At 53.6% G+C, this 12809-nt stretch overlaps 1 protein-coding gene across 1 annotated transcript in view; it reads left to right on the top strand.

Moving 5' to 3' along the window:
* Positions 1–2896: 2896 nt before the first annotated feature.
* Positions 2897–12809, top strand: part of STK17A (serine/threonine kinase 17a) — a 33821-nt gene continuing 23908 nt past the window's right edge. The window contains exons 1-2 of the mRNA XM_066585360.1: positions 2897–3041; positions 4301–4500. Coding sequence (XP_066441457.1) covers positions 4319–4500 — 182 coding nt within the window. The 5' untranslated portion in view covers positions 2897–3041; positions 4301–4318. The remainder of the gene's footprint in view (positions 3042–4300; positions 4501–12809) is intronic.

Consider the following 12809-nt stretch of genomic DNA (forward strand, 5'->3'; position numbering starts at 1 on the left):
GGCGAGTGGTACACAGGGTGAGCAGTGCAGAGAGGTGAGCGGTACACAGAGTGAGTGGTACACAGGGTGAGCCGTGCAGAGAGGTGAGCGGTACACAGGGCGTTATTTGTCCAAATTTATTCTCTATTCCTTCTTCTGATCAGAACAACTTGAGTATTCTGAGAATCTGCCCTAAACCTCCTTCTTCTCTAATACATCTACTACTAGCAAACTGTAAGCAGTGCCACTGCGGCTAAAGACGTCCTCTTGGCTTCAGCTTGAATGTGGATCTAGGCAGCCGGTCAGGACTGAGGTCTAACATTTCCAGGCTGCTCTGTTTTCTAAGTCGTTAGCTCTGTTTGTAACACTAGTGGCTCCGGCATAAATGACTCCCTGTGAATGTTGTAGGTTTTTCCTGATGAGAACTGCCACTTGCGGTAGACTATGCCTCTATGTGGAGAGACGGGTCATGTGGTGATGGCTGATGATCTTTGATATGTGGCTTAAAACTAGAGGAAAATATTTCATAGAGGTAGCGATGAAAAGACAGCACACATTAGGAAACATTTGGGGAAATGCAGAACATTTAGAGTCGCTCCTATCTGCTGATACAACGATGGACAGTGTGTAACCATAAAACAAGTCACATAAGAACTACAAGGGATATATATATTTCCCTATCGTATATAGGGAAATAAAGAAAGATGGAGCCAAACTGTGAGTTTGGAGCCGCAGCAGGTGAGTTTATTCTTATTTTCAGCCCTCATGTCCGCGGGGCGGGAGGAATCCGCTACGGGTTCTCCGTGGAGAATCCGTAGCGGGCCTGATTTTCCCCGTGGACATGAGGCCTTCGAGTTATGGCATTTTGCACAACTTCTACCATTATAGAGAAATATTGGAAGTTGTAGTCAGTGGGAATCAATATAATGTCCGTGGCCCAGCTGTAAGAGGAGAGAGTAAGAAAGCTAAAAGGAGCCAAAAGAGACATATTTAGAGAAGGATCACTGCTGATCACAACTTCTGACACAACTTTGTGAGATATCTGATATAGTATTCTGATATGTAATTGGGCCTCTAAGTGCGTGTGTGCTGAAGATCTGTAATACTTTGCAACAATCTGTGAAGAAATGTGTTGTAATTCCGCACGTGGTTTTGCCAACTGATAGGGCTAAATCCATGGCCGAAAGCATGGTGGACTGCGCAAATGTCATGAACAATTCAGAAGGAAATTCCACTGTAAGAAGAGTCATGAGGGAGCAGGAGGTCCTGAATATATGGCTGCGCTGTGAGCGTACCCTCAGGGGAACACCTCCAAAAATTATGGCAAAACCCGCAGCTCTGCCATGGTATTCGCCGTAGGCAAAATACATGTGCTACAAGGTGAGCGGGCCCAGGGCGCCCCGACAAACCAACAGTGGAGGGCCCATCCGACAGGCACCAGCAGCTCCAACTGTTTCATTGTCCGTCATCCAGAGACAGGGGGCGCCTTCGTTACACCCATGTGTTTATCGGAACCATTCTCAGGCACTTGGCTGAAGGACATTTGTTCTCGCGGCCCCCATTACATGTCCTCTGACCCCCGCCGTCACCTCTGTTTGCAGTGAGGTTGTGAACAATGAAACTGGACGCTACGGAGGGGAGCTGGTCTTTAATGACGAATCCAGGTTTAGTTTGGGCGCTGATGACGGGCGTGTTCGTGTCTGGGGACCTCAGGGTGAGCACCTTGATCATGTGTTTGCTGTGGAGCGACACACTGCCCCCTGCTGGTGTGATGGTCTGGGGGGCCATTGCATACAAAAGTCGGTCAGCCCTAGTAGTGGTACGAGGGACAATGACAGCTCAGCGATATGTTCAGGACATCCTGCAGCCACATGTGTTCCCTCATGGTGGAGGATAATGCTCGGACGCACACAAGGGGGTCACAGGAGCCCCCACAACATGGTCACACTGCGGTGGTCTGCCTGGTGGCCAGATTTATTGGCAATACAACATGTCTGGGACCATCTGGGCAACTTCAGCACCCTACGGGTGTGACACGATCTAGAGGCTCCATGACAGCAAATGTGGATACCATATGGAACCTGTATGCCTTCACAGCCGTGTATCACATCTTGTATCCAAGCTAGAGGCGGTACAACAGGGTACTGGAGCCTCCATGCCTAACTGTATCACATCTTGTATCCAAGCTAGAGGCGGTACAACAGGATACTGGAGCCTCCATGCCTTCACAGCCGTGTATCACATCTTGTATCCAAGCTAGAGGCGGTACAACAGGGTACTGGAGCCTCCATGCCTTCACAGCCGTGTATCACATCTTGTATCCAAGCTAGAGGCGGTACAACAGGGTACTAGAGCCTCCATGCCCCCCGTATCACATCTTGTATCCAAGCTAGAGGTGGTACAATGGGGTACTAGAGCCTCCATGCCCGCCCGTATCACACTTCTATCCAAGCTAGAGGTGGTCCAACAGGGTATTAGAGCCCCCATGCCTGCCCGTATCACATCTTGTATCCAAGCTAGAGGCGATACAACAGGGTACTAGAGCCTCCATGCCCACCTTATATATGTATACTCTCCTTGTCAGTAACATCCCTCCCCCTGACAAGGAGTGTGTATATATATATATATATACTCTTTCTAGCGGAGGATGCTACTTGCAGTAAGTAGTGTAGACTGCAAGGACATATACTGCTCTCCCCTGAGAGGACGGCACTGTACCGCTTTGCTCTCACCTGTGGGGGCAGCACAAACTCCTCCCGCCTCCTCCCTAACTTCCGTAGACACGTGAGCGGCGGGGACACTTCAGCGCCCTCTATAGGACAAATCTCGGGCTGCAGCGCTTACACTACTGAAATCGCGTTTGATTGACAGCCTCCCCCTGGCGGCGCCCTGTGATAACCTGCCGGGTGGGAGGAGCTGGCGGCTGTGGGCGTGGTCGCACGGAGCCCGGACTGTGAAGTGGCGCTTCCTCCCGCAGTCACTCGTCCTCCGGCTGCAGTGTGCGCGGTGTGTCCGCCATCTCCTCTTCCGTGTCCCGGCCAGCAGCGGCCGAGGAGCAGCGGGTATGTATGGCGGCGGCCGGTGCGCGCGAACTGACCGGTCTGTGGGGTCCCAGGTAAATTTCCCGGTGTCCCCGCACGTCTTGTGTGACGGAGAGTGTACCATTCCTGCCCGGGGGGGAGGGGGCAGAAAGGACAGGCGGCGCACAGACCCAGCACAGACCCAGCCACCTTACTACAGAAGTCTATGGCGAGTGCCGCGGCTGGGAGTCTAAGGGTCGGGTGGTATCAGTATGTACCGGGGTCACAGTGATGGCTGCGCTGAAATGCTGACGGTTTCTGGCCCCTCAGTGATGGCCTCGCTAACGTGCTGATGTTTTGGGGCCCCCTAGTGATGGCTGTGCTGATGTTTTGGGGCCCCATGGTGATGGCTGTGCTGATGGTTTGGGGCCCCATGGTGATGGCCGTGCTGATGGTTTGGGGCCCCCTGGTGATGGCCGTGCTGATGGTTTGGGGCCCCCTGGTGATGGCCGTGCTGATGGTTTGGGGCCCCCTGGTGATGGCCGTGCTGATGGTTTGGGGCCCCCTGGTGATGGCCGTGCTGATGGTTTGGGGCCCCCTGGTGATGGCCGTGCTGATGGTTTGGGGCCCCCCGGTGATGGCCGTGCTGATGGTTTGGGGCCCCCCGGTGATGGCCGTGCTGATGGTTTGGGGCCCCCCGGTGATGGCCGTGCTGATGGTTTGGGGCCCCCCGGTGATGGCCGTGCTGATGGTTTGGGGCCCCCCGGTGATGGCCGTGCTGATGGTTTGGGGCCCCCCGGTGATGGCCGTGCTGATGGTTTGGGGCCCCCCGGTGATGGCCGTGCTGATGGTTTGGGGCCCCCCGGTGATGGCCGTGCTGATGGTTTGGGGCCCCCCGGTGATGGCCGTGCTGATGGTTTGGGGCCCCCCGGTGATGGCCGTGCTGATGGTTTGGGGCCCCCCGGTGATGGCCGTGCTGATGGTTTGGGGCCCCCCGGTGATGGCCGTGCTGATGGTTTGGGGCCCCCCCGGTGATGGCCGTGCTGATGGTTTGGGGCCCCCCCGGTGATGGCCGTGCTGATGGTTTGGGGCCCCCCCGGTGATGGCCGTGCGGATGGTTTGGGGCCCCCCCGGTGATGGCCGTGCGGATGGTTTGGGGCCCCCCCGGTGATGGCCGTGCGGATGGTTTGGGGCCCCCCGGTGATGGCCGTGCGGATGGTTTCTCCATCTCCCCACCCCACGGTTTGGGGCCGCCCAGTGATGCTTGCGTTGACATGCTGACTGTTACCTTGTTCCTGCAGGTTGGCACTTTTTCCAGGATGATCCCGGAGGAAAGCTATGGGATGATGGAGAATGTCTACCGGACCCCGCGGACGGGGCGGCACCAGCTGCCAGAGAAGGGGCTCGAGAGACCTGGACTTCTTGGGGACCCCTGTACCCCCATCCAGAGCCAGCCGTTCAGCAGCCGCTACACCATGTGCTCTGGGCACGAGCTGGGCAGGTAAGGGGCACCTGAGGGGGTGGAAGCCTTGTTACCCCTCAGAAGGAGGAAATATGGATTACTTAATAGCCTGTCTAAAGTGGCTGTGGGCATAGAGGAATGCCAACTGATGGAGGGTGTGGCTGGTGGGCTCTCTGGTGTGGCGGGCACTGGTACTTCTGGTGCGGCTGGCGGGCTCTCCGGTGCGGCGGGCACTGGTGCGGCTGGCGGGCTCTCCGGTGCGGCGGGCACTGGTGCGGCTGGCGGGCTCTCCGGTGCGGCGGGCACTGGTGCGGCTGGCGGGCTCTCCGGTGCGGCGGGCACTGGTGCGGCTGGCGGGCTCTCCGGTGCGGCGGGCACTGGTGCGGCTGGCGGGCTCTCTGTGGCTTCCATAGCTCCCAATTGGTGTTCTAGTAGAGTAGCCATGATGTGGCTGCTGCTGGCAGTGCCCATCGCTCTCCTCACCCCCAGTGTGGGCAGCTAACGGTCTGCCTGCTTTTAGCCGCATCTTGCAAAATCCTATTAGTTTTGTGCCTAAATCTGGCGGTTTCCGAGTATTGCGCACGGATTTCCGCAGCCGATCTCCGCGCTCTTCTACGGTGCCTGACGCCCGCCGGGGGGGACTGCTGTTGGTTTTGTTTTACGTGATCGTCAACAGTTTGTTGGACTTCACCCTCCTGCCGCCGGGTAATATGGGGGCATCCGGCTACCAGGTGTTGGGCATGACTTATCAGAGATCGCCACCAGCATTTATAGATTTACTGTCAAATTGGAGACCCCTAATAAATGAGCGCTGCGCCCGCCGAGCGCCGTACAGAGGTTCCCAGCTTCTACGGGCCGTCCAGAGACTCCGACCGTTGTGCACCCTTTGTCTGCCAGTCTGGTTCCTGGGGACGTACTCGCTGCAGACTTGTCAGCCGCCCGCCCCTACAGTCATTACTGGCAGCTGTAAACGAGGCGCCCGACGCAGTACGGATCGAGAAGTCGCTCGCTAGTCGCTCCTTCGCAGCTCACTGGAACGGAGAAGTCTCGTGAGTAAGCTCAGTGCGAACGGGTAGGGGTTCATCCATGGAGGCCGGAAGAGATCTGTCTGGCGTGTTCCGCCTAATGACCAGCACTGAGGTGTGAAGACGCAGAAGTATTAACACGGGCGTGTGCGGTGCGCTATCAGTCCGTGAAATGTGCATTATTGTCGCGGGTGCGAACATGCACTGCTTTTTTTAATTTTTTTTTTTTCTTTTCCACTGTGTGTGACGCATTTGGTGAGGAAAAGGCGTCTCCCTGCCGCTCACGCGGTTTTCACGCACGTAAACGTGCGCGTGTGTGTGTACCCCAAACCCCATCGCGCCCGTGTGCTGATCACATGATGTGTGAATGCGATGCAATTCCCCCCCCCGGTTTCATAGAAAATGATGGGCAATATCTCGCAAAAATAGGAATATGGCGCCGTGCCCGGCCTCAGGCGTCCGGGCTGAGATGATCATCACCCGCAGAACTGACCGCGCGTGTTTATTTGTTTTGTGTGCACACAAGTTGTGTAAATCCTCTGAAGTGGTTTGGCAGGAGATAAGCGGCGCCCCTCTGATATTTTGGGGGTAGATCCTCTGGTCGGCGGTCGGGCGACTAATATTCTCCACCGTTTTTGTGATTTGAGAAGTCTTGTTTCCTGGCAGCAGAGAAGTGAAGACGCTGCAGTGTTCGGACCTTAGCACACGGGCGGGGAGGGGATACCCATATCTCGCTGTGTAATATGCAGGTTGGGTGACGGATATAAACGTGTTCTAGTAACTGGTTAATGACCTTAACGGACTGCTAATCTCTGTACCAAGTGTCGCCCTATTAACGAGGGTCTGAGTGTGTCACCTGGCAGTGGTGGGCAGATAACAAGTATGCGGTCAGGATGGTGTTTGGTACTGCGGTTGGGCAGTGTGCCCACTCCAATATGCCCTCTGCATTGTGTGACATGTTACCCGCCGCCCAGATGTGGTTGTTGGCAGAACATAGGAAGTGCGAGTGCAGCTAATCCGGTCGGGTCTTCATGTTGTATCCGCTGTGGTGGTTGATATTGTACCCAGCAGTATTTTCCGCTTACCCAGAAGGCATCTGCAGATCTTTCTCTTACAACTGCTACATTGTATCGGTGTGCGACGTCACATTATATGCTGTTACTTATGTGGCTCCCAGACAGGGAATGTATTTTGGCGCTACATTCCGGGGTTCTATTACGGTTCGGATGCGGTAAGGTCCAGTGTTACACCTGCGGCTCTTACTTCTGGGGAGGATCGGCTTGTGATGGTATAAACAGAAGGCGATACGTGATATCAGAGGGTGGTATAATGATGGCACTGTGAGGGGTCAACAGACCGCAGCTGTCTTCTGGCCGCCTGTATCTGTAGTCGCTGGTGAGTTTGTGGTTTCCTCTGATAGTACTAATAGCTCGCCGTCTGTACAGACTGGGGCATGTGGGCAGAGGCCACCCGCTTCAACAGCATGGCCTTTACACTAAGTAGGGTAGGGTGCCACAACTTTTCCCACGATGGCAGATATTTTGGTGGGGGAGGAGGTGGCAGCATTCGGGCATTTTGGATTTCAACATGCCGGTCCTGTGCTCTCGGAGGAGATGAGCCACCATGGCCGTTGTCTGGCAGCAACGCCGTCTCCCCTCCCCATTAGGAATGCATGCTCAGCCGGTCGGGATGCGGGGCGCCCTGTGTGCGGCCATAATTACACTTACTATGAAGTGTCCGTTAAGCCCATGTACTGTGTGCCCAGAATGGCATCTGTGCAGATGAAGGACTTGTTCACACGGGCGTAAATACGTCGCACATGATGCAGTGGAGGACGCCAAATATACAAACGCCCGTGTGAGTACGCCCGAACGGCAAACAGTTGTCACCTCACTCTGCAGCTATTGTAAATTCTGACCATGTCCAGTTTAAAAAAAAAACAAAAAAAAAAACCTCATTCTGTAGCCGGCGGGTCATCCTGACTTTAACCCCTTCACAACCAACTGCATCCTCTCCCCACACCGTCTCTTGCCAGGTGGTGAAAGCGGCGCCCGCTCCTTACCCTGCAGTGGTCGGCTATGGTAAACCCCCTTGACCACCTGTGATAGAATCAGGAGGTGTCGATGGTTGGCAGTGAATGCCATTGTACAATACAGTGCAGTACTGAAGTATTGTAGTATATTGGACAAGTGACCAAATGATCGGCCCCTGGTGGGATTATAATAAGAGGCTTCACACTTGCGATATCGCTTTTTTTTTTCTTTTCTTTTTACACGACTATCAATGGAATTCTCGAATGTTAAGTGCGTCGCACGAACTTGGAGTTTGTAAGATCAGAAAGACCCATTGACAGTCGTGTTTAAAAAAAAAAACAAAACGCGCCAATATTGCCCGTGTGAGGGCGCCCTGAGGGATATAAACTGAGAATCGCACCGATCCGCCAAATAAAACGAACATTATTTTTACAGCATCATAAAGCGTACAAAGGTAAACTGGAAGGACAATGGCGCCGCCGCGGCTCGTAGCGTCTGTGGCATCCCAGTGAATGTTTGATTTTCAGTATATGGTACATTTGGGGTGCGTTCACACTCTTGTGGTAAAATCTGCAGCACTTCTGCATCACCTGCCCAGCGGCGCTCGGCAGAGAATACGTGCAGCTGAGAAGTGGGACGGTGCGCGGAGGCGCGGCTGGATGGCAGATACCGAGTCAGATATGACCCAGTGATGCGGATTTTGATGCATTTTGTGACGCCGACAAGTTGGGTATTTTGTAGTAGATTTTTCCACTGTAAGATCCGCAGTATTTGCGCTGCGTGTAACCGTATCGGCGCGGATGGCGGATCTTGCTGCGACAGTTTGCGTGGGAATTCCACCCAGAAAATGCAGTTCAAAACTCGTGGCTTTTGCTATGGATTCGCGCCAAAAACAAAGTTACGGAATTTATGCAGAAAACTCCGCTATGAATTCCGCCGTCTGAACAAACCATTAAAGGCACCGTTACCTAGACAACTCGTCCCACAAAAACAAGCCCTCGTGTGCCCCAAAAAACTGGAGAGCAGGAGCATACAACAATGAAAAATGGCTGGAGGGAAGGGGTTAAAGGGGTTCTCGGAGTTACTTACTTTTAAACCCAATTACCCATGGCCAAAAATAAGAGACTATGGTCTCCTCCCCCGACCCCCTCCACCTCTGGCATCCTCCCCGCCTCTGTGCCCACGTGCTGCTGCAGCCAATCAGACCTCAGAGTGAAAAGTTTCCTTTATTTATTGTTTTTTTTGTTTTTTTAAAATTTTTTATGAATGATTTGAGTGAAACCGTCCAGCGGTGATCGATGTCCATGAAATGTTGTTGTCAGCATGCCAAAGCCGTGGGTAAGGCTGGTATGTGAGCTATGTCCACTGATTACTGCCCGCATGGTTACAAGTCATGTGCCTGCCCAATGGGGAATGAAGGAGCTGTCGGCCCTGATGTATGGTCCCCCTTGCAGGAAGCCATCAGCGATAACGTGGGCCGCCTCCTCTAGGGATCTGCCCGTCGCCGCTCGGTGAGCACATGCCCCATCGCTGTGCCAGGCCTTTGATCAGTCTGCTGTACAGGAAGGGATTTACCAGACTAATCTAACGCTTTCCTCTGTGATGTGCGCTGCGTAATCAGGGTGATGCAGCAACTTGCAAGCTTTTCCTAGCTGATAATTTCCTGTTTTATTTGCTCTGTCGCTCCTGGGACAAATACATCAAAGCTGCTGAAACACATAAGCTGTTCTGCGGCAAAGTCAGGGGCGCTTCTGCCTCAACGTCCCTCCAGAACGGATTGCCTAACAAATCCTGTTATTGGAGCAGCTTGGATACCAGTTATAATGTACTTTAGTACGCGCGTCCTTGTGATGGCGCTGGCGAAACGCAGTAGATCTCCCTTATGCTGTGGAGGCCTCCATGAAGCTGTCGGACACCATTTATGGGTTTTACTTCAGAGGCTAAAAATCACTTCTGCAATCGGGTTTTATTAAAAATATTGTACCGCATGCATCGTAATGAGCGCCTCGGCCCGGTGGTCGCGGCCCTCAGGTGGCCCGGTGGTCGCGGCCCTCAGGTGGCCCGGTGGTCGCGGCCCTCAGGTGGCCCGGTGGTCGCGGCCCTCAGGTGGCCCGGTGGTCGCGGCCCTCAGGTGGCCCGGTGGTCGCGGCCCTCAGGTGGCCCGGTTGTGGCGGCCCGGTCTTTCTCACATTGTGTTCTCAACAATCGAAGCTCCATTCTGATCCGAGTTCACATTGCGCCAAGACCTCTCGCACACGGGTGTAACGAGCTGCATGTGAACACACACCACGTATGCAATGACATGTGAATCTGCTGCATGCCTTAAGAGCTCCGTCTCGGAACGGATTAAACTCGTATGTCAAGGCTCCGCTGTAGGGAGCGATAGATGGTTATAGTGATAGATAGTTTTTATGGAATCATGACCCGTGAAGCAAGAACACCAGGACTGCCAGGGCTTGCACACCATCGCTTTAGTAGGGCTGTATTAAAGTAGTCGGTCCAGTACTTGCCCCTCCGCTGCCGCCGGGATCCAGTGCTGGTGCCTTACTGCGGTCCCGGAGTCTGTTGTGATAGGTTCCATCACCGGAAGTCAGGTGACCACTGCAGCCAATCGGAGGCAGCGTCATCATCACTGGCTCTTCTGTCATTGGTGTTCACCTTCTGAGCACCGTGATGCCAGCACTTCTGGTGACTGCAGCTGTCACAGCCAATGCCGCCGGGTCCCGTCAGCAGTGGGGGGTAAGTAAAGCTGTTTTACTACAGTAGACCAAGCCTCAGTGAGGAGGGGACAGAGCCCGGAGGACCTCGGCATTAGATCCACCCATTGGACTGTTCTATACTGACTTGCATACCGCACAGGAAGTGGGGAACAAGGGAGGAAAAGGGAAGGGTCACTTACTGTAATATGCTGTAATACACCCTGCCAAGTTCACCTCTACCCTGAGCCGTGGCCGGGTGACTCTGGTTATAAGGCCTGTCATATATTATAGGTTAACCCTTCCGATCAGCGACGAACCGCCCTCCCTGTATAACTACATCCAGACGTCGGACGCTGTATAGGACCGCCCACCGGACTCCTACATAAAAAGGAGGTACAAGCTATCTAGGAGTCTGCCCAGCCCCGCCGTCTCTACAACAATGTCCAGTGTCTTTAGGAATTTCCAGCCAAGCGGGTCCTTCAGCCGAGCGGCCGTGACCACGGAATACGCAGCCGATGGATCCCACTCATCTCAATGACTTTGTTCACTGAAGGTCTTTGTGCGATTGGGTGATAAATACGCTGCATGTTGTATCTCGGTGTGTTACATTGTAGCAGCCCATTGAGATCAATGGGAGTGCAAAACACGCAGGAAACCTCCTTATTGGCTGTTTATTTACACACCGCTTTTACGCGCTTAAATCCACTGCGTATTCCTGCGAGTAAAGAGACCGCGAATAGAGAGAAAACCGTAAGCTGCGGCGTGTTTCAGGCTGACTTCACAGACCTGCATGCCCCTTCAGCGTGTTCTGGCTGCTCTCCGCCTTGGTTGCTATGCAGTAGTTTGCCACAGTTGCTCCCCTCCCTCGGGTCACATGTGTGGCTCTAATTGTGCCGGCCGCTCCTCTTACTTTTTTCCTTTTTTAGTGCTGGTAATTTGCATGATTGTAATCCCGGCTGTCACTCTTGGTGCCGCCTCCCCGGATGTGCAAACAGCTCGTCAGAGCGGTCAGACCGGCCGTTCCTGTTCTGCACCGGTTTACTGACAATCCTTGGGTTTGTAATTGAAGATATGCTAAATAAGTCACAAATCGTCTTCCCGTGCGAAACTCCTGAGGGGTCATCCTTACCACATCTACCGTGTAACAAGGACCCCAACGCGCCACTACTAGACTGGTTCTTGGGTCACTTTGTGATGTGGCCGGCAGTGCCATCTGGTTTAGCTGCTTGATGACGTCTGATGGAAGTTCTCATGTCTAGTTGTGGTCATGCAGAGCCCCCCCCCCCCCTCTTGATATGTAACATTCTGTTACAATGTATCTGTTGCACATGTATGTGAGCAGCCGCTCCAGACCAGTGTTGGTGGTTTTTCCCTGCAGTACGGCGTTGCAGTAGTCGGAGCCGTGCGAGGGACATAAGGCGGATGTATTGGCGTGTGGCTTTGTTTCTCGCACTACGGGGGCTCATGTGCCAGTCTGTAATACATTGGGGTAAAATGCTCCAGTGTTATTAAAGGCACATCCCTCATAAATATGGTGCATCTTGGGACATATTAATCAATATACGTGGATTGGGGTTTTGGAAACGTCGTCCGCAGGTTGTGGATATTTAAATCTCTAAAATTGATTATGCTGTTGAAATGCCTCATTATTCACCACCTCCTACTCGGCGCTGATTTTACACTTCATTGCCCCCGCCCCTCCTTCTGTGCCTTTATATTAACTCCCACACACAGCACTCATCTGGTGTCACAAACCCAACGATCTGTCTTCCTGCTTGTCTTTTCCTCTATCTTCAGTACAGACAGCTCTTCACCCCCACTCTACCTGGCCCAGATCGCCATGAAGACTTCCATCCACAGCCCCCCCCCCCCTCCCCCTCTGCACACGTTCCCCTTTCTGCTACTACCACTAATGCTCCTCTCGGTGCCCCTACACAATAATGGTATCCTCCCCCAGTAATAATGGTAATTCTCTTCTCCCACGCCCTCTGTGGGCCCTACAATAGTAAGCTCCCTCTGTTACCCTCCTTCTCACGACTACCGTTGTTCTCTAATACACTCCTTGGCCACAGTTAGCACTCTATTAGTGACCAGCTCTCTCACAGATTGTGGCGGCCGGCAGCGTGCATCTTCCGTCCTGCTTCCTTGTTTCAGCGCGCCAAAGAAGGAGCTACCAGAGCGCTGTACATGGGAACAGGGTGGATGATGTATACTGCTGCAATATGTGTGTGTGTGTGTGATAGCTGGCTACTAATGAAGTACTACGGGCAAGCGGCTGATTAAGGTAGAAAACCAGTGCAATCAAACTCCTCTGTGGCCCCTTCCTTCCTCCCAGAGGATATAGAAACTGCTGCCGGAGGGGCCCGATGCATAGGGACTATTTGCAATATGGTTAAAATGTCTCTGCTTCTATGGATAAAAGTGAAAACTGCAGCGAACTCTGCAGGTGACTCCTATGTTGTAGTGATCTTCTACCAGATCCGTGGTGCCATCCGTATATGCCACTTGTGCCCTGTCCGACGTGTTATAGACTAAGGCAGAAGTGCCACAACTTGTTTCCCAGCACTAGGTGCCCCAGCTGAGTAGCCAAG

This window comes from Eleutherodactylus coqui, chromosome 12 (assembly GCF_035609145.1).
Source record: "Eleutherodactylus coqui strain aEleCoq1 chromosome 12, aEleCoq1.hap1, whole genome shotgun sequence".
NCBI lineage: Eukaryota > Metazoa > Chordata > Amphibia > Anura > Eleutherodactylidae > Eleutherodactylus > Eleutherodactylus coqui.